Genomic DNA, 27,985 nt, shown 5'->3' with positions numbered 1-27,985 from the left:
GTAAGAGTTTCACAGACACATTTTTGATTTTGCTGCTTTTTTATTGGCACACTTTATCAAAACAACTGTAGAGTTTCAATGATACATCTTCGGAAAACTAGTTGTACAATAACCATAAGCTGCAATGTAATTACGAATAGTACTTTAGCATTTACCCTTGATTAAATTAAAAATCAGAGCTGACAGTAATGATTTGTCATCCCCAAGACTTCGTAAAAATACACTCTTCAATTATTTTCACTGCTTCTTAACAGTACACGAAGACCACGCTTAATTTGAAATTCAGGCTGTTACGATACGCTATATTGTGGATTTGCTATAGTTCACTTATTTTAGTATATTTTTATTTTATAATGGATTTTTAATCCATTGTTCCATTCTCTGATGTTTCAAACTGTGTTGCCCATCAGTTTCTAAACTTTGTTTAAACAACTGTTTGTATTATGCCATCAGTGACATCAGACTGATAGTAACTTTTGATGCAGACTACAACTGGTAAGATTGCATCATCTTTGTTTTGTTTTTAATAGAGTTGGCAGTGCCACAGTAAAACCACAAGTGACTTCGCATTTATAACCTCTTCAAGTCTAGTTGCTACATCGGGACAGTCCAATGATAACAGGTGTGTTTAAAGAAACAATGAGGAATTTCACCAAAGCTACCTATTCATCTCCATTAACTTGCTAGCTCTTGCGCATTAATGTGTGGCTGACATTTTAAGGCTTAGTGTTGTAAGCTTTGTTACAGCTTGAGTTTGCCAGATGATTTCTTTGAACATCATTCCTTCAGTTGCTTGTTTCCCAAATTTAGTTTTTGTGAGGAGTGGTCAACAGTTCACCAGTTTTTTCAAGGTATATTCCAAATGCAACTAATTTGACATAACACTGTTGCTGGGGGGAGAAATATTTTTAGCAAAGGCAAGATAATTATTTGAAAAGAACAACTTCTATAATTTCTTGGTACAACCTAGGGATTAGTACACAGCTTAAAGGTAGAAAGTATTGTTCCACTAAGAAGCATAAAAGAGCATAGAAAGAATTAAAGCTCTTAACTCTTTGCATATGCTCTCCAATGACTGCAGAGAGTCAAGGGCTCCTTGTTCGGTTCTACCTTCTATGTTTTGACATAAAATGTGACCACATTCCAAGTCGTGTCGCCCTGTGAATCACTTAGCATCAGGCCGCAATGACTTACTTTTTTCCCCCTCAGAAACGTGTGCCTCTGGGACACTTTGGTTTCATCTGGTAACAGTCTTATACATGGTAAGTACTGCAGTGAAAATTAAACCTCTACTTCTTATTGACTAAGGAAATAGAGCATGGGTCTGCATTTGGCTAAGGGGAAAAATTTGCACTGGGAACTGGTCTAAATGTGTGTTGCACACTAATGCACGCACCAGAACTGGTACTATGTAGTCTCTGGCATGACAGTGTTCTGCTCCATGTAGAAAAGTATGAAGAAAGAATGTCATACACAAAGCTGGTTTTGTGACAGTATTAAGAAGGTCTGAAATATTTGAATACAGTCCTGAAAAAAAAAATTAACAGCTAACTAATTAAGACTGCGTTATTGAACTCTTACATGTATGTAGGCTTTCACTTAAACTGGCACTTAATATATGCAGGACTCTGTTGAAGGACAGAGGAGAAGACAACTGTAGGTAATAGTAGAAGCAATTCATTCTGCCTGCTGTCCTTGTCTTTCAGCACTTGGACTGGATTCTTAAAAGATGTTTGTGTCTGTTTGACCAAGTTCAATAATTTCATCTTTATGTAACAAACTAAAGCAAAATTCAGTCATGTCGTGCTATGAAAGAAAAACACATACAAATCCAAATAGAATATCCCGGGCTTTAAAAATAAATAATTCAACCATCATAAATATCTGCAAACAACTGCAGTACTTGAATAAGCCATAGATGCATTCTGAGATTCATATTTTAAAACTAGCAGATTTCACAGAAGTTTAGCCTCATTTTAAAGCAATTGAATCAGGGCTCCTATGAAAAATAGGTTAAGAAATTAGAATATAATAATACATATCTGTAAGGTAATTAATATTTACCTTAGTGTTCAGCTGTACTACTTTTTAACTCAAGAATTTAATTTAAGTTAATATGGTGAATTTAATGTTTTCTTATTTTTTGATTTGGGTATGCGCCTGTATTCTAAAATAAATTAGATTACATATCATGCTTTCTTGTGCGTTAGATCTATATAGCTCTTCTGAGAGCAAAAAGCTGTCAGCTGATATTACATTACCCACGTGAAATAATGTTATCTGTCAAGTTAGAAAATATTCAGATAACAATTTCTAGAAGAAATGCATTTTTACATCGAAAGCTACTTACAATTTCAAATCTATTAAATTCTGACATCTTGCTCCTTCAGCCTTCACTTGTCATGATCACGGGGCCACAGTACTTCAGTATGCACCTAAACATCAGCTGCTGATCTCTGGAGGTAGGAAGGGATATATCTGCATCTTTGACATCAGACAGAGGCAAATCCTTTCCAGCTTCCAAGCACATGAATCAGCTGTGAAGGCCCTTGCCCTGGATCCTTCTGAGGACTATTTTGTTACAGGCTCAGCAGAAGGTAACATGAAGGTAAGATATCAGAGGACTGAGTTGTATAGGAGAGTATTTAGCACTGCAAACAGCCAGATGAATGTGGTAACAACAAAAACAACCCCCCAAAACCCAAACCTACATTTGGGGTAGAGCATGCTTGCCTTACATTAATAATGTAAACTGAAGTATATCCTTCTAAAGCAAGTAGATTTTGTTCTCTGCTAGAGAAGATTAAACAGTTTTTTTAAAGTTGTGTGACTGAATTTCAAGTGGATAAAGCAAAGTGTATGATTCTGAAATCTTGGCTTATTTTTCTCTCTTAAAAAGGGTCTGGTTTTGGCTTTGGATATTTTTCTAATACAGGGGGCGCTCAGTAACCTCAACATTATGTAAAGTTTCTGTAACACTAAGTTCTGGTTTTTTGCTTGATGCTGTAGCCCCAAACAGCTACTGAGATGCCACAAGCAGTAAGAAACAAACAATAAAAAACCCCCACAAAACGGAAATACAGTCCCTGTTTTAAAGGGCTTCTTTCCTGAATAGTAAAGGAAGGAAATACAAGACCATGGTAAAGAGGAGAAAGCAATTTCTTTCCTTACAGCTGGACCGCACACTGTTGAACGGGTGCTTTCTGTGCTTCTGCACACTTTGTGGCCTGGGCTTCATGAGGGTTCCTGCATCTTTGGACACGGACACCCCAGACAGCTGTGCTGCCACTCTGCACGCTTATTCATTACACGTCTTGCTCTCCGCAGTATTCCTTAACAGAAAAGCATCTCCAGCTGCTGGAAAGCTAACAATAGTCATCTTGGATAAATATGCAACCTGTCCATTTTTCTGCAGCTTTCCTGGGGGGAAGCCCCCTGGCAGGGGGCGCACTACTGACTTCATCCTGCCCAGTAACCAGCTGCTCCACATTACAGCAGCCTTACACTTTCTTACCTTATGCTTCATCAGGAGCCTTTCAAGACTCTTGGACTTGTTGTAATTGTTGCTAATAAGGAACAAAAAAAAATACCCTTTATCATTGCTGAATAGGGTTTAAAACAGGAATCTGAAACAATAGGGAAAAGATACAAATCCTAATTTTAATCTCCTTTTGTCATTTGTTATTCTTTTGATACAGGTGTGGAGATTGACTGGCTATAATTTAATTCATTCGTTTAAAAATGAACATGCTAAGCAGTCCATTTTCAGAAATATTGGTGCTGGAGTCACCCAGATTGAAACTGTGCAAGGCAATCGTATCTTCTCCTGTGGAGCAGACGGCACACTGAAAATGAGGGTTCTTCCCAGTGCTTTCAACATACCTTCAGGCATTTTTGACATTCTGTAGTGTTGTGTGAGCTGATTCTGGGTTTATATAATGTCCCTTTAAGTAGCTAAAATCACGGTGATATGCACTGTGGAAAGGAAACATTTAGTTTCCTTTCAAGGCAGTTACTGCAGCATTAAGTATTATGGTGAAAAACATTACACAAAAAAATTTAAAAAATTAAAAAACGCCAAACCTCAACACTTTTCAGCAGGTGTATTTTGGGTATGCCCATAAGAATCACTGGGGTGGAAATGCATGTACTGTATTGTAAAAGTAAAGAATTACACCCAGTAGAGTCTACAGTCAGAGGAGGGGTTATTGCTCAGTAACCCACAAGCTGCATTTACTAAGTGTATTGTAAAGATTCTGACAATTGTCAGTCACTTAACAAGCACTGTGGCTTTACAAGTCAGTAAGCATTTCTGATGTGATTCCTATTATTTTTATTCCAGTTATTCCCACTAATTGAAGCATGTGTACAACTTCTCATTGTAAAATAGTTCAGTTTTAATTAAGGGTACTCAGTGTCTTTGATTTTTGCAAGAAAGTGTAATGGATGCAATGCCGTGGAAAATGTGCAATCAAGAACGTACTGTGTAACATGTATCATTTTATGCTGAGGGTTTTTTTTTTTCCAGTTAGTATTAATACACAGTTGATACTGTAACTTGCACATCAACACACTTTTAAATGCGATGTTTTTTAATTTGCACACTATTTTCCTTTCTTTGACAGCTCTGTTTTCTATTGGTCACCTGCCTTTACTTTAGGAATGTATTGTAAGCACTAAATGTTTGTAGTGAAGACATCCATGATTCTAGTCAGCTTTTAGTTTTGAAATTCATTTGTCCAGAATATACTTCATTAAATGAAGCTGTTAACACCAATGGAACATATAATGCCACAATTCAGATGAATGTCTTTATGGCTTTATGTGGCCATCTAGTAAATAGTGGATAAAACTGGTAATTAAATTATTACCACAGTATATTGTATAAACTATGCAGAGTTCAATATCGTTTGCTTGTAATATAACTAGCTACTGTTGTCAGATGTATTTTTCTGTTGTAAACAAAAACACGTTCTTAAGAGACTGGAACAGATGTCTGCGTATTTAAATGTTCACACACTGTCTTATTCCTCCAATGAAAATTTTGATGTCTGTGCTGTATTGTAAAATATACTAGAATAAAAAGCACCTTTCTCCAAAGGTGATTTTAAATTGCAGACTGTGAAGTACGGGAAGTATGAAAAGAAAGAAGAGTAAATGTCATTGTTTAGTTTTCCCTTTGTAAGTTAAATAAATTACTTTTATTTCATGGAACAGTCCATCCCAGAACTCTTCCTTATATTTAAATAGATTTAACTAAACATCTAGTAGATTGACTAGATACTGCCTGAGCTTCAGCCTGTACTGAGATTAAGAAGTATTAGCTGTTTGCATGTTATTTTCAGCTGTCCTAGAAAACCATAAGGTTACCAGAATTTAGTTCTTTGTGACCAAAGGCAGCTGCAAGAAACACAGCGTGGTTCTGTCACTAAGAGGCAGAATTTGCTGACCCTCCTTCTCCAAGAGGTTAATCCAAGCGGTCCAACACCAACATTCAGAAATTTGACATGATTTAAGACCAGGCACATTTTCTAGAAACTCTCACATCTGGCTTGAGTTTTATTTGCCCAAGTATATTGCCAAGGTTTTTTTTTTTTTTTCAGCCAAAAGGTGTTTAAGTGATACTTTGCTTCTAAATATTTGAATGAGCTCTATGAACTTTAACCAATATACACAGGCAGCTTAGAAATACAGGTAGGGGTTTTCTAAGAGCATGATTTTGAATACAGATACAGTAAGAAACAGTAGGGATTTATGTTTCAATGTTAAATTTAGAAATATGAAATACCAGAACAAAATTAAAACTTATTACTTCTCCCGTCTAGCTCTCAAATATCTGAATGAGAGTGGGCATTCTCTGAATTAAGTTTAATCATGAATTAAGTCACTAAGTGCTATGATGAATACATGCATTCCTGCTCCAGGTGTTTTATTTTTCTAAGAATATCAGCAAAAAAGCTATACCCTGCATTTTGTGATTTCATTTGTATGGATGAATGTGGGGATTTTTTTTTTAATCAATATACCTTACTATAGTTAAGTATAGTTACAAGCAAGTTATAGTGGTATAATTTACATGGCAGTGAGGGTAAGGAAGAGTCTGCAGCAACACAAGCAACTCAAACACCGTTAAAAAGGGAATTTTAATCATATATTTTACTTCCTCTCTTCAATTTTATACTTCGTTACTTTTCTTCCCACACTGCATTTAGTAAATATAATTTCATGTACATTCAATATTTAATAATTCCATTATTCCCATTTTCCTTGTACTTGGGCTAGATTTTGCTTTTGATTATGTAACAGTTCACTGGACTTGCCAAACTTGAAGCTTTCTGATTTTTCTATCTGAACAACCATCTCCATTGTTTTTAACAGCTGTGTATCTTTGTCCAAGAAGAATGTGCACAGAGAATTAGTGGAAAGTAGTAAGTGAAAATGGCAAAGGTATTTGTACACAACAGTTCATTATTTAGACATTTATACTAGACCATAATCACTGACTAGAAAATTATTGCAGATAAGATGGTTGCAACTGAAAGTTATAAATAGTCTCTGCTGAGCACATGACCATTGATTATTCTATGTACATTAGATATAATTATCAGCTGAATAACAGGGGAAAAACAAAAGTCTGTGCTGTGTGCCAGCTGCAATACTGAACAGCTTTTCTTTTAAAAAGACAAGAATGGCCTATATAATTGAAGTGTGTTTATACAAAGCTTCCTGATCTCCCTTTTATGCACACTCAGAAACCACCATCAGTGAACAGAAAATTATACCAAATGAAGAGACCCCCATGTGTATATCATATAGTTTAAAATAATCTATTTAGTCAAATATGACTCTCATACATGACATTTTAAAATATATTCATCTGCCAAAATGTACAGGATATACCATTAAGCTTCCATTCTCCCACGTATACAAATTCTTATCTCTTAAACTGTATGAAAGCATAGCAAGAACAGACTCTGAAGACCGTAACACAAACCTTGCCTCAATCTGCTTCTCTTTCAATAAATCAAATGCAAAACTTACTGTCATATCCTTAGTATCAGTAACATACATAACACCACATGCTATGAATGCGTTACCAGCCTTAGACTTGGGATATGTAGTATTGATATGCCGAATGACTGAAAATCTGTCTTCATCAACATGTGCTACTATTATATTTTCGTCATTGCTTGATGCATATATAATCCAAAGACCCTTCTCATCCACTGCTACGTTGAAATAGGTCTTCGAGTTAGAAAAGAGGTAGTTACGACCATGATATAAGGCATTTTCAATTAGCAGTGTGTCCAACGATGCTTTATCAAGCCCAAATCTGAAATGAGATAAAGTATTTGGTATGTTGTGTTAAAAATTCATTTATATACACACTTCCTGGTAGAATCAACTCAGAGTGTATCATTAGTGATAGAAGCATTGTTGAAAATACTTGAGTTCAAGGACCATTCCGATGTCTTTTAAGATTAAGTACTCCACTCAAAGCACCTTCCAAAACATTAGGAGAAAATTCCAAAGTAATAACCAATCTAAAAGATGCACAAGACCATGAACTTGCTTTGGTAGGTTTCACTTTATTTAGTCTATGAGCTTTATTATCACTAGGATGAAAGAAATAACTAAAAGGAATGGGCATGAAAAAGAATTACATACAGGGTGAAGGCCCAAACTTGTGAAATGAAGTCTGACAGAAGTTTGTTTGCTTTCTACTAGGTGGGAACTAAGGAGAAAAAATCTGATTGACTAAACCAACATGAATTCTGGGCAGGTTCACCTAGTCTTACAGTTCATCTTTTGAAAACGATTCAGATAATGCAGTGATTTGCTCAAGAAAACATCAAAGGAATAAGAATTCTACTTCTGCAGAGCCAAAATTCTGACCCCATGCTGGCCTCCAACAGGACAGCCTGAATGTCTCATCTCTGATGTAAAAAATTGGTTTTATTCCTTGAAATTCCTTAAGAGGATGATAATCTGAGGACAGTGGCACTGAGCAGCTAAATTGAGTTCCTCTGCTAGTTTAAGAGGGTAACCAGCTACCTTCAAGACACATTTGCAGTTTGCATTTAATTACTGAATAACAGAGTGTCTCAGCAAAGGCAGAGAGTATGCTTTTTCCTTTAAAGTAATGCCTTCAGTAATGATGCACACTGCATTGTCTGAATTCTATCTGACTGTATAGCTCCATTCCTCAAATAGAGGAAAAAAAAAAAAAAATCACTCAATACAGGAATTTGCTACAGTTACAAAAGTTTTCTGAAAAGTCAGGCTTAATGACACAAACATTTCAGATCCAGGAACTTACAATAGAAGGAAAAATACTGGAAGAATATTTTTTCTGTGGAAGAGGCATTGATAGCAAATTCTGGAAAAATCATTATAAGAGAAGTCAAGAATTACTTACTAGATGATTCCCCTCAGCTTTTCTAAAACTTGTGTCTACAGCAACTCCATGTTCCAGCAGCATGTATGTACAATAAAAACAAAAGGCTTCAAGGCTAGAGGAGATTTCTGAGAAATGTGTGTCAACCCAGTTATCTCATTAGTTGCTTCACATTTGTAAATAACCTCATGCAAGTGCTAGGACGACAGCCCTTAGCAGGAACAGTCACATAGAAATGCAGATTTTCTTCCTCCTTTTTTTTTTTTAAATATGAAGAGACAACTGGATAAAAAGCATCTACATATTCATTAGAAATGTGCAAGATCTGCAACATGGAACACCCTGTCTTTTCCTCTTTCATGTGAAAATCCTGAAGGGAGCAGAGAAGTGAGGTTTCTTTCCTGAGGTTCTCTTCTGCTCCCCCAGTCAAGGACAGTCTAGCCTAGAACTCCAAATGGTTCAGAAATTCCTTAATCTTCTGGCACCTAGGGGTAAATTGCAAGATATAGTGTAGTATTTTCAATGACCACAAGGAACTAAAGCTACAAACACTTTTCTGATTGCTAAAAGGAAGCCAACTAAAATGAACAGAGGTGGGAAAGCATATTATGAAAAAAAAAAGGAAGAAAGGATGAAGCAACCATCACGAGAAAACCTGCCAAAGGTCAGACAAACCTAGTTTTACTAGCTTTTAAATATGACAGGAAACTCCTTTTGTTTCCAACATTTTTTCAACATTTGCAAAATGAACCCACCAAGTCCTCACCTGTTCTCTCTATGAAGTCAGTACAAAAACTCTCAGAAGCTTTTCTGGAGCCCCAAATCAAGGACTTCACTGTCACAGAATTCATAGTGCCTCATTCAGTCTGTGCTGAAGGTAAATAATCTTAGAGTGAACAACTGAACAGAAAGGCCATCTCTCAGCAACTTCTTAAGAGAGGTTTTGAAAATTCCACAGATAGCCTGTGTTCATCTGTCCGTGAATGCATTTCCCAATTAATGGTACGCAAGCAAAGTTAAGGAAACTCTGTCCTGTCACTGTGTATTGCTTAGACAGAGATGGTCTTTTACAGATGTATAAACAAAAAGCCCTAAAGATCAAGGAGGTTGCCAAAAAGTGGACTTGTCTTTGGCAGAATAAATATTATAGAATCCAAGCAGCTTGCTCACATTCCTTGGCATCCAAATGAATATAGGAAGGCAGCACTCACACCTGCTTGGGAATAGACATCAAAGTATAGTAATGTTCTTGGCTCAAACATCAGAATCGTGTAAGGGAACTTGAAAGCAGATGCAATCTTTCACTTGCCCTTGGACTGTCTGTCTTTGGCTCTTCCCACAAGATGAGTTTTTGATTTGTATTGTCTGTCTCTGTCCTGAGTAGAAACTGAAAAATAGGGATGCAATTCCCAGTTCAGGGAGATACATTGGGAGAGTTGTAGGAGCTTCTTTTTACAAGGAAATCAAACAGTGGAGCCGCTCCTCCACAGTGGAGAGGGCAATTCAGCAGGTCGCCATGTCCTCAGCTGGTGCCTCCGTGCATTCCTCTGCACCCGCAGCACAGACAGCCCCTGCCAGCCACGGGCAGTGCTGTCAGAGCATGTGCATCAACCCAGCAACAAGCTCGGGAAAGCCAGGCTGCACAGGGCGTTACAATCACACAACCACTCAGCTGTGTCCCCAGACTGCTGCTGAACCAATTCTTACTCTGGTACATGCACAGTTTATTTTTTAAATCAGATACTTTTTTCTGACCCCCAAATTTCTTAGTCCATTCCCATTTCTTTCTCACAATTACAAGCACAGCAAGGAATCCAAGTGCAAGAACACCCACAGCAATGCAATGTAAAATAGAAACCTGTTGGACCCCAGGATAGCCAAAAGAAAAATCTGTTGTCACCTCTGCACATGGCTTCTTGTTAATCTGCAGGCTCAGTTGTCCTATCCTGTAGTAACTACTCAGGTTAACCACAGGAACTGTCACAGCAGAGTAATGGACCTGGACTACCCTCCCAGTTCCTTTCCTCCCACAGCACCTGCACACACACATTCTAGTTACAGATTGGAAAGAATCAGTTGTCCTGTTCTGGAAAGAATTCTGAACCATTCCTCCATTCTTCCTATTCTAGATAGGACCAAAAGGAGACACAAAATGTACAAGGAAAGTGGTCTGCTTTCCTGAGGTTCACTTCTGTCACTCTAACCCATTGCTCCTTCTTCCACAACACCACTTGCCTTAAGCCAGCTATGTTTGACTTACTTCAGAATGACATTGGTTCCTCCCTTTTGATAGTACAGATGATTGTTTTGTACTGCATGACCACATCCATGAAAGTATCCTGTGATGTTTAAGATCCTGTAGGTGTCATTCAGCAAGGCATTGGAATTCTCATATTCTTTTATAGAGTTTCCTAAATGAAGGGGAAAACATGAAAAATGGACTATCATTTGGTTCATCTGATTTTGAAATCTCTACCCTAAAATTCAGTCTCTACTGAAAGTCAATCTCAATCAAATATCTGACAGACAACAATTGTATTTGTGTTTTCAATAGTGATTCAACTTGCTGGAATAATAAAATAATCCAGAGACAAACAGATCTATTAGAGGTGGTGTTCAAGGGCCTGCTTCCCACAGACCTAATTCTGCACAGTTGGTAAATACACAGAAAATATTTCCTTTTTCCACTTAGGTCCTAGAAATTTTCCTGCACTAAATGTAGTTCATGCAGCATCTGATTCATTTTCATGCCTGGCTAAATGAAAGGCAAAACTCCTAGCTACAATTTCGGGAAGTAAAGCCATAGGAAACTGTTTAGAGAAAAAAATAGAAAGGCATGAGCAACAGGCATTTAAACTTGGATTAGGTATTAAAAAAAAAAAAAAAAATCAACAAACAAGCAAAAAACCTAAAATCCTCAAGCTTTTTTCAAAATCTGTTGTTGACTCTGAAAATGTCTGAAGATATTACAAATGTCTAAATGTCTATAACCATATGTATAGTCAAGTATTACACAGGCAAGATGGAAAACATTCTGAAAAAGACGTGGGCAAAACCCCATCATATGTGATCAAAAGTATTAGTTTAGACTGAAGGAATTAAGAAAGCAATGTTAGTATAACAACTGATTTTTGATGAGTGACTACTGCCAGCCTACCTGAAAAATGCATGGTAAGCCAAATCCTTTCATCGCTTATATTTGCAGGTTCCCTCATCCAAGTTCCAAACGTTTGCTGTACACTGACAAAGTGAATAGGGCTTCCTACAGATGTTATGACACATTCTAGTAGAGAAAAAGCACATGTTTGTTATCGGGGACATTTAGACAGTAAGTAGCAGTCAGTCATGCTCTGTAGCAGTTTACCAGCTTTTTTTGAAGGACCAGAGGTTCTGTCTTCAGCTTTTCCAGCCAGGGTATCATCATTTGGTACTGCACATGTCTCACCTAGAGTTGAGACAGAGAAAGGAAAAACATGTCATTTTTCTATATTTGACATGACAGATGTGCACATCAGTGAATCCACTGGCGACTGGGATTTTGTTTCATCTGGGGGAAAAAAAAAAAAAAGCTTAGGTTGGTCTGGTCAAAAAAAGATTAGGAAAGATTTACTCTCACGTCTGCCAAGGAAATGAAGCGTTTGGGCTGCTTTGTTTCCTTAAAGTTGTCAGGCTGACAGTCGAATTTGAGGAGTAACTAATTTTGCTCAACAGATTTAATTCCTTCGCTGTGAATTTCTGAGTAGCTGCTTAGAAAGACAGAGTTGCCCCTTTCCTTAGATACCTTTAGACAACTGAGGTAACTGGCAACTGGCTGATTTAGCAGGAATACCGAAAATGCTTTCTTGAGAATGAGTGATGGCTAAGTTTAAAAGCTTCATGCCCAAATCTACATAAACCAGCAGAGGGGGTGTATTCTGTACACAACACTGGAAATTTTGCTTGTGCTGTTAATGCCCAAAATAGTAATAAAGTACTAACACATACACCAAGCACATAATGCATAAGAATGCAGGTCAGTCATCCATGCTATTAAAGGGGCAATATGAAAGCCTGAGGGAAATTATACACTATATTCCTTACACACATGGAAATGGTTCACATTAGAAACAAATAAACACCTGGCAACATTTTTCCCCACCCCTCAACAATTTACAGAGTAACCTGTTGGCTCTTCTCTTAGTTTTTACTATTAAAAAAGATGTCTGAATGAAAGTATTTATGGACATTTTTAAACAGACCTCTTTTGTCTTTAAAACAATGCAATGCATTTCAGTTTGCTTAGAGTAAAAAGCCACCTTTGCTGAAGGTATCCTGATCTCACTGTAGCCTTGTTTTCTAATTCCATTCTTAACTTTCATCCCCTAACACATTTCACACTGCTTGACATCCAGGCGGCAAATTCTTTTGGACATGCATTTTCACTGTTGCCTTCCAGTATCTTTCTGGGATTTACAGGGCTATGATGAAGTTTAAATGAGAAAGATAGTAAAATATGAAATAGCTGTAAAGTAATGCTGAAAGGGTACTGTGACGTTCAGGAAAAGAAGGGACAGATTATACTGCATTGTTGTTTTCTCCTTTAGGTTACATCCTCTCTTTGTTCATGCAGAAGGAAACTACTCCAAGATAGATCAAGAACAACAGGTATTTCTTCTACACATTTATCTAGGACATTTAGTGATATGACACTGAAAGTCTGTAAGTGATCACAGCATCTCTCTGAAATAAGGCACAAAAAGTTAATCCAGCCATGGGACGATGAGTGCCTATAGCTAGAATCTAGCAATCCCTCTAGATCCCTTTCAAGCTTCTGATCTCAAAATATTGTCAAAAGATCTCAAAAAGGAACTCACTAAGCATAAGTCAGTTTTCTGGAGCTGAGTCTAATAGATACAGTTAAATACTGAATGAACGGTTCCCTATACATTAGCTTATAAGACTATAGAACAGTCCAGAACCAGGTCAGTGTTTGTAGCGAAGCTGAGTGCACCATTTGCATTTATTTGCAATACTCTGAGGATTTTCAGCTGCATGAAACAGAAAGCAATTACGATTAAAAAGACAGTTTTCAATCAGAGACTGTTATTTGAAATTTCCAGTGCTTTCTTTTCACACACACACAAAAAAAAGATAAAAGATAAATATCCCACAGGTTCCTGTCATAAAATATTCCAGCTGAGAGTTAATGGGGTCTGCAAGATATTAAAACTATTGATTTGGTCTGTCTGGGGATGGTGGGAAAGGCAGAGTAAGAGAGTGGATCAGGAATGTTTTGTTTCTTTTAGAATTAGCTAACAGTACCCAGTACCATTGAGAACAAATACACCTGAGCTTCCAACTAATTATTCTCTTCTTTTGGAGAAATAAAGTTTTACCTGATTCAAAATTTAATTTAAAGAAACCATTCTTGTATTCTTATGTAATAAGTTAATTACAGTTGTAAATCATTATGTGTATTCTCTTCTCTTCGAAGGGATACGAATATTTAATTACAAACGCTGCTTTATTCTTTGAATTTTGCTAATAAGATCTCACAGCCTACTGACTCATAAAGCACAAATGCTCCTTGAGGAAGTTCTCCTCTTTGCAGAGTTGAGTATAGCTCCCATTTGCACACTGGGATTTAAAGTCCATCACAAATCCATCAGATAACTTATCCTCCAAAGCACTTCGGTCTGTTTCAACACTCAGCTACCTGAGTATATGTTCCAATTATATCTTGTACAACAGTTCATCCATTTCTGAATTTCAAATACAATCAAAATCTCCTCCAGCTATCTACTTTCTGTAGTAAAGCGGCTCTTCACACTCTATTCTGACATTCAATACCCCAAATCTCCTGATTGAGGTTCCTACATGCTACTAAAATTACAATTACATGCTATATTAAAAATAAGAGGCAGAAATAATTGATATATGTTCCACTCAATATGAAATATTCACTGGTTAATAGCATTTAGAATAATATTTTTTTAAAGATTTTACATCTCAGCAAACTGAACAGAATGATGGTCACATAAAAACATATCACTCTATTAATGGTGAGACATACCAATTGCTCTGTTTCACACTTTATAAGTGCATGGAGTTCTTGTGCCATTCCCTTTCGGTATGCCTGTCAAGAAACTACACCCCAAATTACAAAATAAACCCCACTTTACCAAATACTGTCACAGTGACTCTCTTATTTTCCAGAAATGTGAAAGATTAATAACTGGGCCATCCTTTGCTATTCTTTTATAGGATCACTCTGACCTCCCTGAAAACAGGCATCTCAGCTGGGAGGAAAATTATCCCAGAACTGTAGGGGTAGCAACAGTCACTGAGAGCCGCAACCACCTCGAAAGCAACACCACTCGGGGAAGAGACAAGGACAGCCAGATCCAGCATGTAGATCCAAACCCAAAAGTTTGCTTCCATCCTCAAGCTGGAGTAAGCTAGGAATATAATGCTGTACTCGCGTCAGCTCCTCTTTGCTTTCCATGATCAGCTAATACCTTGAACCAAAATTCACAGTTATCACAGTACCACAATGTTTGTAGAACCCAAGTTCCTGAGCATCCAGACCACCAGCTACTGTCATCTTCTACAACTAATTCCGCACTAGCACAAAAAGGCTCTCTTCTTCCAGTATGTATAAATGTTTTGAAATGCAAGACGCAAAGCCAGATTTTTTTTTTGAGAGTTTTTCAGGAATGTGTGATAACATTTTTGCCCAAAAATTTCAGAACTCCAGCAACTTCATATATCCATCTTGAAATACTTTTAAAACACGGCTGCTGATTTTCACAACAAAATGAGTAAACATCCAAGCACCAGCCTTCCCAAATACACCCACTTTCCCCACTCCCACGTGCCTGAACTAGCACCTAAAAGCATTAGAAAAATCAAACCCTCATTAAATACTTGTAATTCAAAACAGAATTCTTTAGAGCATTAGAGAACAAAGATCACAGATACTACATTTTCTTTTCAATGTTGAAAATAAAGTTGACTACAAAAGTTGCAAATACTTTCTCAGAGGGTCTCAATATCCCTGTTAACCTCTTTGAAGCTCCTCCCACTCACATATGCAAGAAGAAATTTAAGCCTCGCTGAGAAATACAGTTTAAAATGACGTTTTTCTCTGATAAATATAAATATCTGTAAAAATATAGTAAGAAATGTGTTTACTATAGAAGTCCTTTAGAATATTAATATAGTCTTTGGTATCACATCGACACCAACACTTTTTTCCACAAAGTATTTAGCTCTTACTAATATATTTAAATCCATATAAACTTCAGGCGTGGAAAAATACGCTCATTACGCTATATAAGACAGCAGAGTACTTTCAACCAGCCACCTGCTGGAGGAGAAGATATATGCCACCTAACTTTACATGTGCTCCACAGAGCAGAGGCAGCGCTTTGCTCATGAAAAAACACACATGGGTAAATGCGCACACACGGATATTCTCGAAGGCACAACTTTAATCTATTTGAGAAAAAGATCTCCTAAACCATGGATACAAGTTGTAACATGAAACGCTGACATGACTTTTCAACAACCCACCCACATCATAAAGTTAAATCCATGAGGATTTACTTGTATCCAGCACACCTGAAAATCATGCCAGAGATATCTCACAGCAAAGTCTTAATTATGTCAGCAGTCTAATCAGCAACTTTAAAAAAAAAAAGTGCAGCAGCTGCTGGACTTCAGCACACAGTCTATGACCTGGCAATCTGGATACTCATATTTTGGTTTTAACAGTATCTGCCGTGCAATTTGCAGTCACAGTTTGAAGGAAATCTACTCTGTCTTTAATTTTTTCTTTCTGAATATTAGAATTAGCGATCTGTCTCACCAACACAGCTACAGTAAAGGAAAGAAAAGAGACTCATGATCCACCTGTCATTCAGGACAAAATACTGATAAATAGCAACGATGGAAAAGGACTCAAGATCACCCTGCTCCAAAACTTACTTATTCAAATGGACACAAAGTCTCAGAGAATCCTTTTGTATTCCTCCAGCTTTTAAAACCCTTAGCTAGTTCAGGCTTGCTTCAGTCTTGCCAATGACCAAGCAATTTCATGTTGTAGAATATAAAGAAATGTAGCCTGGTTAACGGGTGTTATATTCACATGTAAAATTAAAATTCGGCATTTAAAAGCTAAACATTTCAGCTGCATTTCTTTTACTTTCCAAATATACCCCATCTAACAGAAAACACCATGTGTAAATACTTTGCCTGGGGATGAGTACGACATGATTAAAAGACTAATATTACACTGGAAATAACTTGCTGCCTTATCCAAATAATATTTTGGCAAAACACCAAAGCACGTGCTCAGCTTTAAGTTTGTCCAGCTTTACTGATGTCAGCAAAATTAAACACTTGCTTCCTGTTTTGTGAGACTTGGAGCAATGGGTTTAATCTCAAAACTGTTTAAAATACTAAAAAGAACAGCAGAAGGAACTAACCTGTGCATTTGCTGCTGTATACGTTCTCCTGAAGCTGTGCTTTACCTTTACGTTTTCCCGGAGGCCCTGGGGGTCCAGGCGGTCCTGGGGGCCCTGGTGGTCCCGGTTCACCTTTTGCACCTATGTACAAAACAGAGTACAATGTCACGGGCCCTGCAGGCAACAGGCAACCTGCAGAGAACTCTATGTGTCTACATGATGGACTTCAAGAGATTTCTAAACCAGCCTCTCTCTTAAGAGGTTTATGCATACAGAAATCTGGTGCAATAAACTCACTGGGATGCTGTCGGTTGGAAGGTAACTGTACAGAACATCACAAGTTGTAGGACATCAATGCAATTTATCTGTCTGGATTACAGGCACAATTAAGAGTTATAAAGCACTGTTGCCTTTTACTTACTGTATTGGAAGACCTCAACTTCAGAGGCTACAGCACTATAATTTTACACAGCTTATCTTTGTGGCTGCTTCGTGTATTCCTGAGTGGAAATCTGCCCCTCGTTTTCTAACAGAAAAATAAAACTACGCTGCAAGGAAGAGCACGAGGAGGTCAGCTGTCTGGAAGTGTACTGGAAAGAGTGGAATTCATGTACACCTCAACCTCCTGAAGGCCAAGCAGAAAAGGTTTTTGAAGACTTGCATTAAAAAGAGAACAGAATGTCCTGGGCTGAGCAATACTCAAAAATTCACTGTGGACAACATGCTGGTTGGTCTTGCTCTTGTAGATCAATTCATGTTTCAATTCATGAGGCAGAGTGTCTTTTTCTGTCAAGTACACAGTTACAAGAAAGCTCCTAAGAGCACTTCTTCCTACCTTCTAATATCACATCATTGTTTGCATCCCCCTTTTCACCCTTTGCTCCTCTTGCGCCTTTTCCTCCTGGCACACCATCCTTGCCAGGTAAACCCATTTCTCCAGGTTCTCCTTTCTGTCCTTGATCACCTTTTGGTCCTGGCACACCTAGAAATAAATAGTGTTTCAGTACCAAGAACACTGTTCCAGTATGAAGCATCAATCAATTTTTTAAAAAATACAAAACGTACTCACTTTAGTTGTTATTTTCACCCATATTTAGCTGGACAGCTGTAATTTGTTCCAATTTCAAAACAACACTGTAACCTAATATGAAGGGAAACGGTGTACAATCGTGTGGTGCAAATAATATACTCTTTACTTAGTGATCTCTGAGTTTTGAACATGAAATACACAGATCTGGGCCTTGTTAACACTGGCTGGAGAATTTCTGGGTAAGCAGGAATACAAAAGAAAAACGTGAAGTAACATACTTATTTCACATTTGCAAGGTGCTAAAGAAGGGCATTTTCATGGTCCCTCTAGACTTGATCTTAAAGAAGTTATGCACTAACGTTACAATATAGATTGCACTTTTAGTATTTTTCATTGTCCCACTAGAGCATAGATACAGCTACCTAGTGTCATTTTCACATGGCTTCTATAACCCTCCCTCTACACGTGTTAGAAGCCTGAACAGTCCACATTCCACATAGTTTTGCACTTGACCACATAGTAAAGTAAAATCACAGTAAAATATTTAACAAGATATTCCTTTGTCCTGTGTGATTTTGTTCTCCAATAAGGAAAACGATGTTGTGCTTGCACAACCGAGACACCAAGTACCTGCATCCTCTACTTTTGTGCCAGTTGGTATTTTCTTGCTTTGGGAGAAACATAATGGTTGTAAAATTGAAATGTCAGTGTTCTTGTAAGCATAGGTTTCAAATAAATTACATTCGTTAGTATTTGAGAAGAAAATGCTTTTTTTTCTACTAATTGCTTTACTATTTAAATTGATTTTGTGAAATGGGAATCACAGTTTTGGGGTAAAATGTGTCTTTGGCGCAATTTCACCTGGCTGTCTGAAGACTAGTTCTCACTTCCATTTCCAATTTTAAACATTTGCTGAGGATACTAAATTGACATACCGTGTAGTGTCTGAAGATATAGAAGACAATTGTTCCTGCCAGCAAGCCCACATGGCTTTCAATCTAGCATGCCAGGGGTACTACTGTTCTCTGTCATCGGTGTTTGCCCTGTCCCATTTCCTCACGTGCTGATTAGCCGCACAGCTAAGAAACAACAGCACATCTGCTGCTGGTTCTCTCCATTCTTAGTAGAAACACATCATGGTGAAGTCAGTAAGTTAGGCCAAATAGCTTCCTCAGCCAGGATGGAAAATTGTTTGTGGGCTACACACAGCCTGTGGGCTGTTTAGCAGAGCTGCTCTATCTGTGTCAGCTACATTAAAGTAGTACCTACAGAATCTATTGCATTACAAAGTTTATATGAGGGAGAAAAAAAAAAAAGCTGCTCAAAGACCAGCTAAATAGGTAGCGCAAAAAAGAAGAAAAATATGGAAGCATACTGTTCCTGCCATAGTTATTATGAATCTGGAACCAAAACTGTGGTAACATATAACAACTACCAGCCCCATATTCTGGCTTTCTTTTTTTAAGAGGTGTGAAGTCAAAGGGCCATTATGTTGGCAGGTTGAGGGAACTGAAATATTCTTACAATAACAGTATTTAGTAGGAAGATCAGAATACTGAAAATCAATACAATGTATCCAATAACTTTAATTTGCAATATTCTGTGAGTATGTCTACCACCCTCCTCACTGGACTAAGGCTGAAGGAATCTACCAAAGCTTACTGTAAGAAAATGAATGCTACAGAATTCTGTAACATGCAACTTCTTTGTAAACATTGAAGCCCTTGTCCCTGTACAAAGATCTAAAATAAAACAGTAAGAATGGTTTGTTTTGTTTTTTAAACAACTACTAAATATATATATATGCACACACACCTATTTTTCCTCTTTTTCCATTTATTCCTGGTTCTCCCTTTTGTCCTGGTATACCTGGGACTCCATCTGATCCATTGTAGCCAGGCAGTCCATCAAGTCCAGGAGGCCCTGAACAAACCAAACAGCATAACTGAATTTTCACTGTTAAATGCAATTTATCCCCAAATCTACTATATTTACATACAGTATATTTATATATATATACACACACACATTCTTTAGACATACGAAATCCACTAATTGAGCATTATGTTCTCCATGCCAATAGAGTATCCTCCTCAATAATAATAACTAAAAACCAAAGCGAAAATAACCCAAAACAAACAAACAAATCCCCACTAAGCCCCAATACACAAAACACCACTAAACCAAACAATACAAACAAAAACCACCCACCTGCAACAAACAAAAAACTATAAAAACAAAGGTAAGTTGCTTGTGATCAGCCTTTTGGATTCCATTTCTAGGACAAACACAGTGGAACCCATCCCATTTCTGAATTTGACAGTGACTGTGGCATCTTCCACAAACCACATAAGCTTCAATGTTGCTTCTGCTGCTGGCCGGACTAATCTAACACAAGAAAAGCATTTCCCTACTTGTCCAGGATACTGTAGTGCCAAACCACAACTGGTTGATACAGGAGACATCACCCCCTCGTCGTCACTATTTGAACCCCCACAAACGAAAAGTACCTGACACTTTCCTCATACGGAGAATTATTCTAAGCAGACCCACAGCTACAGCACAGAAAGTAAGCAAGTAACTGTTCTATAGCTTAGCAACCACATGAGTGGTAGCAGAGAGAATTAAATAAGAAAGAAGGAAAAGTTATGGGGGAGGTGGGAGGGTAGAATCAGTAACCAACATTTTTAAGGAGGTGTTTTTTAGTGTTAAATTATAATATCAGTTTACTCTTTTGATATATATATATATATAGTCATCTCTACAGCTACACGCTACTTAAACACTCTTAATTCCATATGGTTTTGATAAAATATGTTTTAGCAAACATGAAACTATTCTGTTTCCTCCACTGGATAAGTATAATGTCTAAAACATCCCAGCCCTCTCAGAAGGGGCACAAGTTGACCTAAATACAAAAAAATTATAAAGGCAGGCAGTCATTCAACTCTCCCTCATTCTAATTAGCAAAAGAATACTATTCTATAAAAAATACATTTCAACATTTTGTACCAGTAACTGTCTCAATTACTCAAAAATATTACTGCAATTATCCAAGTATCTTACCTGGGGGACCTGGGGGGCCTACAACAAGGAGCAGCAAAAGAACACAAGAAAAAAAGAAACAATGAGTTTAAGCCAGCAAAAAACCAAAAATAACCAATTCCAAATTGGATTGATTAGATCATAACAGTAAAAGGGGAGGAAAATCTCTCAGAATTCAAAATTAACATCTATGGATTTAACTGCTTTGTATTAAAAATAACTATTTGAGCATTAGCAGACTCACTTCCTTAAAAGCAATTACATACACACATTTTGCTTTTTGCAAATTTCAGTTGATACAGGTTTGACAAACAACCACCTCTACAATGTAATCTCACTGTCAGGGGCTTGGGTACCTTTACATGCTTCGCATCCATGGCATTGTACCAATCATTATATTTACTTTATGTAAGTGTTCTCCAAGATCCTGCTATAGTAGAAGAAGAATAGCTTTACAATACTGATGCTACAATTATTAACAATTATTAACAATCAGGCTTTTCACATGTAATTGTTCTCCAGACTGGACGCAGCTCCTCACAGACCCCGGTTGGTGTACTAGAAATTGGACTTGCTTCAGTTATTCAGCAACATGTAATACAATAAAAATCTGTCTCACTCTCTCTGACTTAGTTCAAGCATAGGACCTTAGTGAGAAGAAAGCACAGCAGGTGAAAGTAAGCAAGAAAACGTTTCTGTAACAAGATTTATCTTATGTGATCCTATACACTTAACAAAACAAACAAACAAGCAAGCAAGCAAGCACCAAAAAAACCCCCACAAACAGGAAAAGCAGGTTAGGAGAATACAAAGGTGGTAGTTGCAATTAAAGAACCAGATTAGTTCTGTGAACATTTTTATCCAGCCAACAAAGTACTGTATTGTTTCAACAAAACTCTCTACGACAAAAAATAACAGTAATTACTAGACTTCCCCAAGGAAGACAATTTTCAGGATTAATTAGAAAGCATTATGAGTAAAGTGAAAACCATTTTATAATACCATTACAGCAATTATCCCTTTTAATCAGTACAGGCAGTAACATCAGTTACCATCTTTCTGCCAGTTTTCCAGTAAATGAGCATTTTTTCCACACTACCATGTTACATCCATTAGTGCATTCAATTACCGCCTCATCTCAAAAACTAAGGATCTTGATTATCCTTCTATAAGCACAAGAGAAATGAGAAAGGTCCTGGAAAACTAGCAAATGTCAGAGAGGCCTATAGCAGAGAAAGCCAGTAATAGAGACAAAATTCGATAGTGTCAAGAGAGCAAAAAGGTGCAGAAGGCACCAAATAGCATGAATTCAGAAGTCGGGAGCGCAAACAAACAAACTTTTAGGTTGTCTGTGATACAGCCTCAGTTGCCATCAGGACTCATCTAAACTTTCAGAAGCAGCATTTAACATCTGTGTGTACTGTGGTAATTCTCATTTATGTTGAAATCAGTGGAGCCAAATGGACCTTATAGCCATTTGAAAATACAAACCAGACAGACAGTGTTTTCTTAAACTCATTAAAAGTTGCTTGTTTCTATAGTCTTCTTATTTCCAAAAAGAACACATGATTCAGTCTGTTACAGACTTCAAAGCTGGACCATAGCCCTTAAATTGGCTACTACCTCACATTCTGTTCCCCAAATAACATAGAAAATGCCCACATCATCTCGTCCCAGCCCTCACTAGTAACATGTGAAACTCAATGTCCTGTTACTGTGGCCCAAGGCGGGGAGGCAAATGCATTTCTCATCCAAGTCCCACTACTCCACAGGGATGGAAGTTCCTACACCCTGTATGTTCGTCCCATGTTAGCCTTGAAGTGTGTGGAAATACACAAAAGTACCCACCTCAGACCTCAATTAGTATGTTAAACACCCACGTCTATAAGATTTGCTTATGACAACTACATGGGAAGGAAAGCTCCAAGTAACATCAACCAAGCTCTTCAAATTCTGACATTTAGAGTAAGTAGGTACAGATAAGTCCCAAAGTAGCACCTATTGCCTTTTTTTTAATAAATAACCCCATTGATATGTAAATTCTGAGAGAATAAATAGCGTAGTTCTTTGATGTAGTCATTGACCTCAAGTTTTTCGAAAATATTGTAATTCTGCATTCCTGAAGCTAACATAGGTGCAATGCTTAAGGCAATAAACATACCTGTTAAGCATATCCCTTTTGTGCTGTTACATAAATCCACCATCACTCGGACCTAATATTGCAAAGAAAGCAAAGTTGAAAACAATGCATACCGTAACAGTATCTAGTTTACTTTGCCTACAGAAATAATTCCAAAAACAAAGATACAACTGTCCGCTCTGTGCTTATAAGAATAAGCTGTTCAGAACTACCTTGACATTGTGACACCATCCATCTGTAAAACAGGTTTGGTGTCCATACATTGAGTCTATCAGTGGCAGGCATTAAAGGCCAACATCAGCCAATAAAGAGTACATTCAATTTTATTTTATATTCATATCAAACGATAGACACTTTTCCAACATAGCATATCCAGGGAGAAAGATGACCTATGCTCCAAGTAAGTGATTTCTTATCTTGGAATAACCAAGATCTACAAATGTGGAACGGACCTTTGTCCATTCAAAATACTTCCTCCTAACAATGGCAGATTTTATAAAAACCAAGCAGTAACAGACATCCATACTAGTGCTTTTAATCTAGAGTAGACTGAAGCTTATCAATTAAAAAGTCATCTTTACAAAACACATGGGTTTTGGCTGGGCAAACATTCACATTACATGTACTGCCCCACATGCTGAGAGTCAACACTTGAAAATGTTTTGCAACTCATCAAAACATCCAGCAGAAATGAGAATATTATGAACATGAGCACTGGAAGTGTCTCAGCTCTTTATGAGAAAGTCTAATGTTTATGCTAAGAAAAATATTATTATTTTAGCGCTGTGCAACCTACGATAATTTACCCAGAGTTGCACTTGTATTCATCTTGGTACAATTACACTATTTGCAAATAGTGGAACACACTACTCCCAAAAGACAGAAAAAACAAGTGCAAGTCAATCTGAAAGGCAGACTGATGTTTAATCCTAGCAAGGTTATTTGCTGCTGTCAATCATTATTTTTAAAATCAATGCATCATTAGCTTCAAGTGACAAATCTAACAGACTCAAATAGAAGACAATTATTTTGATGGTAAGTATTCTTTTGCTGCAAAATCAAACTACATTTGACTATGTATTTCAATTCTGTCAGACATATGCTGAGAATTTACTAGATTCCAGACTCTACTGGAACAGCTCTTATATTTAGAAGTTTTAGACTCAATTTAAATTAGGCGAGAAGAGCTAACTGGTTTTGAATATCAGAATTTTCTTTTCTCTTTCCCCTCACACCCCTTGAAAACACTTGGCTTCTACCCTGTAAATCTGTAAAATATATGTTGTCCACGTATGTTCCAACTGCATTTTAATCCGAATGGTTTCGTTGAGGTTGCTGAAGTGATTACAGCTTGCTTTGCAGACCTCTAATTATCTCAACAGCATTATTTTTACCAATCAGTGCAATTCAGGTGACAATTAAAAAACCTGGCACTCAAGAAGTTAGTGTGTTATAGCAAGTAGCCTAGAACCTCCAGCTTAACGAGTCCTATACCAGTCATGCAATCGGCCAGCATCACCTTTGCCATGAAGAACAGCCACACACAAAAAAAGTATCTTATTTAAATGCTAAAAAAAGTAGTTTTCTCATGAAGAAAGGGTGAAAAAAGAAAAAGAGACAACCTAAACTATGAAGCAACTACTCAGATAAATAGATATCCATAAGCCACCACTTCCTGCACTGTTTTAAATCTCACTTTCGAACTTAATGCTCACAAACTTATTAGACCATTACCCTCTCATCAGCCTTTCTACAGCAACAGATTTGCCAATTTCCTATTTTTGTTCTCTTACAAAATAAATATATATATTTATAAAGGCATAAATAAAAGGCACAGAACCAAAAATATACTCATACCACAAAAGCTAAAATATGATTTTTGATGCCTAAAGTTATTTCCAAGATTTTTGAACAGTGGCCACAGCGGATCTCCCCTGTGTAGAGGAGTAAGATTGCTACACCTGTAGTAGCAATCTGCAGAAATCTGTGCCTCCCCTACACGAAAGATCCTACTCGGGCAAAACCTCCATTCAGGGCCCACATTTAACAGAGGCTGGAACATGGTTCTAAGGCCCACCCATGTAGTAGGGACCATCTCACCAACAGTAAGGAAATTTGTTCAATGCTACAAAAGCATTCAGGTTTTCATGTTACATTAATGGGAGTTAGATACAAAATAGAAAAATGGAGTGGGAGGTGCTTGAAAACTTTTCTAAGGAATTTCTTCCTCTTGAGCATGTGGGTCTGCACACAATTACCCTTCAGAGCAGCAGCCAGAATGAAAAATATTTGATGGAAATGTGTAAGAACAAAATGGCACAAAAAAATCACCAAGCAACTCCCTGCAGGACACATACATTTAAATGAAGCACATTGCACACAGCAGTAGTCGCAGTGGTGATTTAAATGGAGAAGCTACACAAGTCTTGCTACATGCTGTTAAAATATACACTGTGTCACTCGGTGCTATTTCGAAAGGGCAATAATACTCATTTAATCCATACATGCTGCTTAATGACAGCAGAGTAGCATATTTAACTGCCACTGTCAAAATTATCTAGACATCCAACAGCCATACATGATTTAAGCCTGAGCACATAACAATAAATGAGATTAACAGCATTCAACCCCTGTCAGGATTTGAATCTTTTGAATCTTCTCCAATGATTTTATTTATGGATCCCTCAGACTCAAAGAAGCAATTCGTATTGGATGGAACAAAACGAGATGCAGCTGCCAAACACCAAGATGATTTCTTAAAAGAACCAGGAAGCAGTTTTGACTAAATGTTGTGATGAAAAGCTTAGCTATAGCACACAAAAATATTTCACCAGAGTAGCAAGTTTTCTAACATCTGATTTAAAAAAAAACAAAACCAAAAAACAAACCACAAAAAAAACCCACACAAAAAAAACTACCTTGCTTTTTTCCTTTTTTTTTGTATATGTTTCTAGAAAGCCATTTATGTTTTCAAATTTGAAATAGACCTGCCCGAACACAGTAACTTGAGAATTATGGTTCAAAAAGCAATTATTTAGGTTCCACTTTAACCTAAAATAATGTTTAACATTTTTTTCTGAATTGCCAAAGAGCTGAAATGTGTATTATTTGTGTTATTTTAAGACCATTTTAATTACAAACCCAATGTGATTTTAAGACTACAAGAAATTAAACACTCTGGTAAGATGCATAGGGTCCATGAAAAATGTTTCTAATTTCACTTGCCAAAGTAGCAATACAAATATGCAATCGCTTTTGGTTTTGCCTCTTACTAAAAAGACATTATTTGAATTGCAGAAGTCTTGTACTGCAAATTCTAAACTCAAAGCACAAGGACTTAAATGACCTTAGCACAACAAAAATAACCATTATTTATTCTAAAACCCCCAACAGTTGCATTACCAAAACTCTATACTACAAACACCTATGATCTACACTCTCGTTAGCTCTAATATTAACAGAGATGCTACCACTGTAAAATCATCACTGCAATGGTTTATTAACAAAAATGCTGGCAGAACATTACTGAAAATGTATTTTCTGTAAGTCATTTTTAAACAAGTAATATTAGTTACATCAGTAGAAGCTTGAGTTAGTCTTTCCTGCTTTTTTGTGGGCCTAGACCTGCAATCCTTACTGGGACAGAATTTCCACTAAGATTCCCTCAATAGTAATGTTTTTCTTGCATTTCTTCTGACTCAGAACATAAAAGCTTTTCAATCTATTCTAAATTTTTCAACTAAACGACCTGTATAATTTTTCAGCTCAATGATGCAGTTACTACCAAGCAAGAATAACCTTTTCACTGAAGTACAGAAAGCTTTGCAGTTTTGCCAGAGGAAAGACATGTAGTTCTCCTCCTCTGACCCACCAAATACCACCTTAAATTTAAAACTTACTGAAAGGGCACAATCAATTCCAAAGAAACGTGATGGTAAAGTAATATCCAGTAACTCACACTGAGGTGCTGAACAGCAGAAAACACATGGGGGCTTCCATTAGTGATACAGAGAATTAAAAATCTGAAGTCTTGGAAAATGGAAAGCTGACTTTTTATTGCAACTAAATTTTTGAAGTTCCATTAAATCCATGATACTGACAAACAACTTCACACCCTTTGTCCATATAACTATCATCGTAAGAGTTTAATCATAATCTGTAAACTCTACGGCCCATCGACTCTAAGACTTTGGCATTTACAGAGGAAAACAGGCAACTACTGTTTCTTAGGCACTATACTCCAAAGCATCAAGCAAGTATTTTTGCACAACATAAACCCTGCGGCAAGAGCAGGCTACACCTAGCAATGCAAACGAAAATGTTGGCATCGCACGTTTCGTGGGCTATTCAGGCCAAAGCTGGGACAAGCCCAAATCCGGCCGTCCCCAAGACCCCCAGCCCCCGGAGGCAGAAGGTACCGAGGGCCAACGCCGCCGCTACCGGGTCCTCCCCCGAGCCTCGGCTCCGCGCAGGTCGCCGAGAGACCCCCGGCGGACGCCCCGGCGCTGCCCCGGCCCCCGCAGGAGCCTTTCGAGGGCGGGTGCCCGCCCCCAGCCCCGCCGTGCCGGGCGCCTCCGCCCTACCGGCACCATGGAGTAGGTCATCAGCATGAGCATCTCGTCGTTCTCGGCGCGCACGTGTCCGCGGGCGCGCTCCCCGCGGCGGCTCCGCTTGCTGCGGGCGGCGGGGGGCGCCCGGCCGGGGCCGGCGGCGCCCAGCAGGTCCCGCACGGAGCCGTTGCCCGCGACGGGCCGCGCCGCCTCCAGCTCCCGCAGCGCCGCGCCCAGCTCCCGCCACTGCGCCAGCAGGAACAGCGTCCCGGCGGCGCTGAGCGCCGAGAGCAGCCCCACGGCAGCCAGCAGCCAGCGCAGCGCCCGGCCGCCCGCCGCCTCCATCGCCGCGGGGTGGCTGCGGACGGGCGGGGT

The 27,985-nt window shown here is 38.0% G+C and overlaps 2 protein-coding genes across 2 annotated transcripts in view; one reads left to right on the top strand and one right to left on the bottom strand.

Moving 5' to 3' along the window:
- The window catches only part of DMXL2 (Dmx like 2), a 54,172-nt gene extending 49,015 nt beyond the window's left edge, over positions 1-5,157 (top strand). The window contains exons 41-44 of the mRNA XM_065642020.1: positions 531-622; positions 1,210-1,262; positions 2,391-2,608; positions 3,699-5,157. Coding sequence (XP_065498092.1) covers positions 531-622; positions 1,210-1,262; positions 2,391-2,608; positions 3,699-3,908 — 573 coding nt within the window. The 3' untranslated portion in view covers positions 3,909-5,157. The remainder of the gene's footprint in view (positions 1-530; positions 623-1,209; positions 1,263-2,390; positions 2,609-3,698) is intronic.
- Positions 126-27,985, bottom strand: GLDN (gliomedin). Its single transcript, XM_065642021.1, has 10 exons — positions 27,644-27,985; positions 23,082-23,133; positions 20,942-20,959; positions 19,691-19,798; positions 17,681-17,827; positions 16,867-16,986; positions 11,763-11,843; positions 11,556-11,681; positions 10,659-10,809; positions 126-7,333 (listed from the first exon to the last, which is right to left on the bottom strand). The coding sequence occupies exons 1-10, from the start codon at positions 27,953-27,955 to the stop codon at positions 6,874-6,876; spliced, it is 1,575 nt and encodes a 524-aa protein (XP_065498093.1). The 5' UTR covers positions 27,956-27,985; the 3' UTR covers positions 126-6,873.

This window comes from Caloenas nicobarica, chromosome 10, assembly GCF_036013445.1.
Source record: "Caloenas nicobarica isolate bCalNic1 chromosome 10, bCalNic1.hap1, whole genome shotgun sequence".
In the NCBI taxonomy this organism is placed as follows: domain Eukaryota; kingdom Metazoa; phylum Chordata; class Aves; order Columbiformes; family Columbidae; genus Caloenas; species Caloenas nicobarica.
Note: the sequence above shows the minus strand (reverse complement) of the source record. Positions and strands in the feature narration are given on the sequence as shown.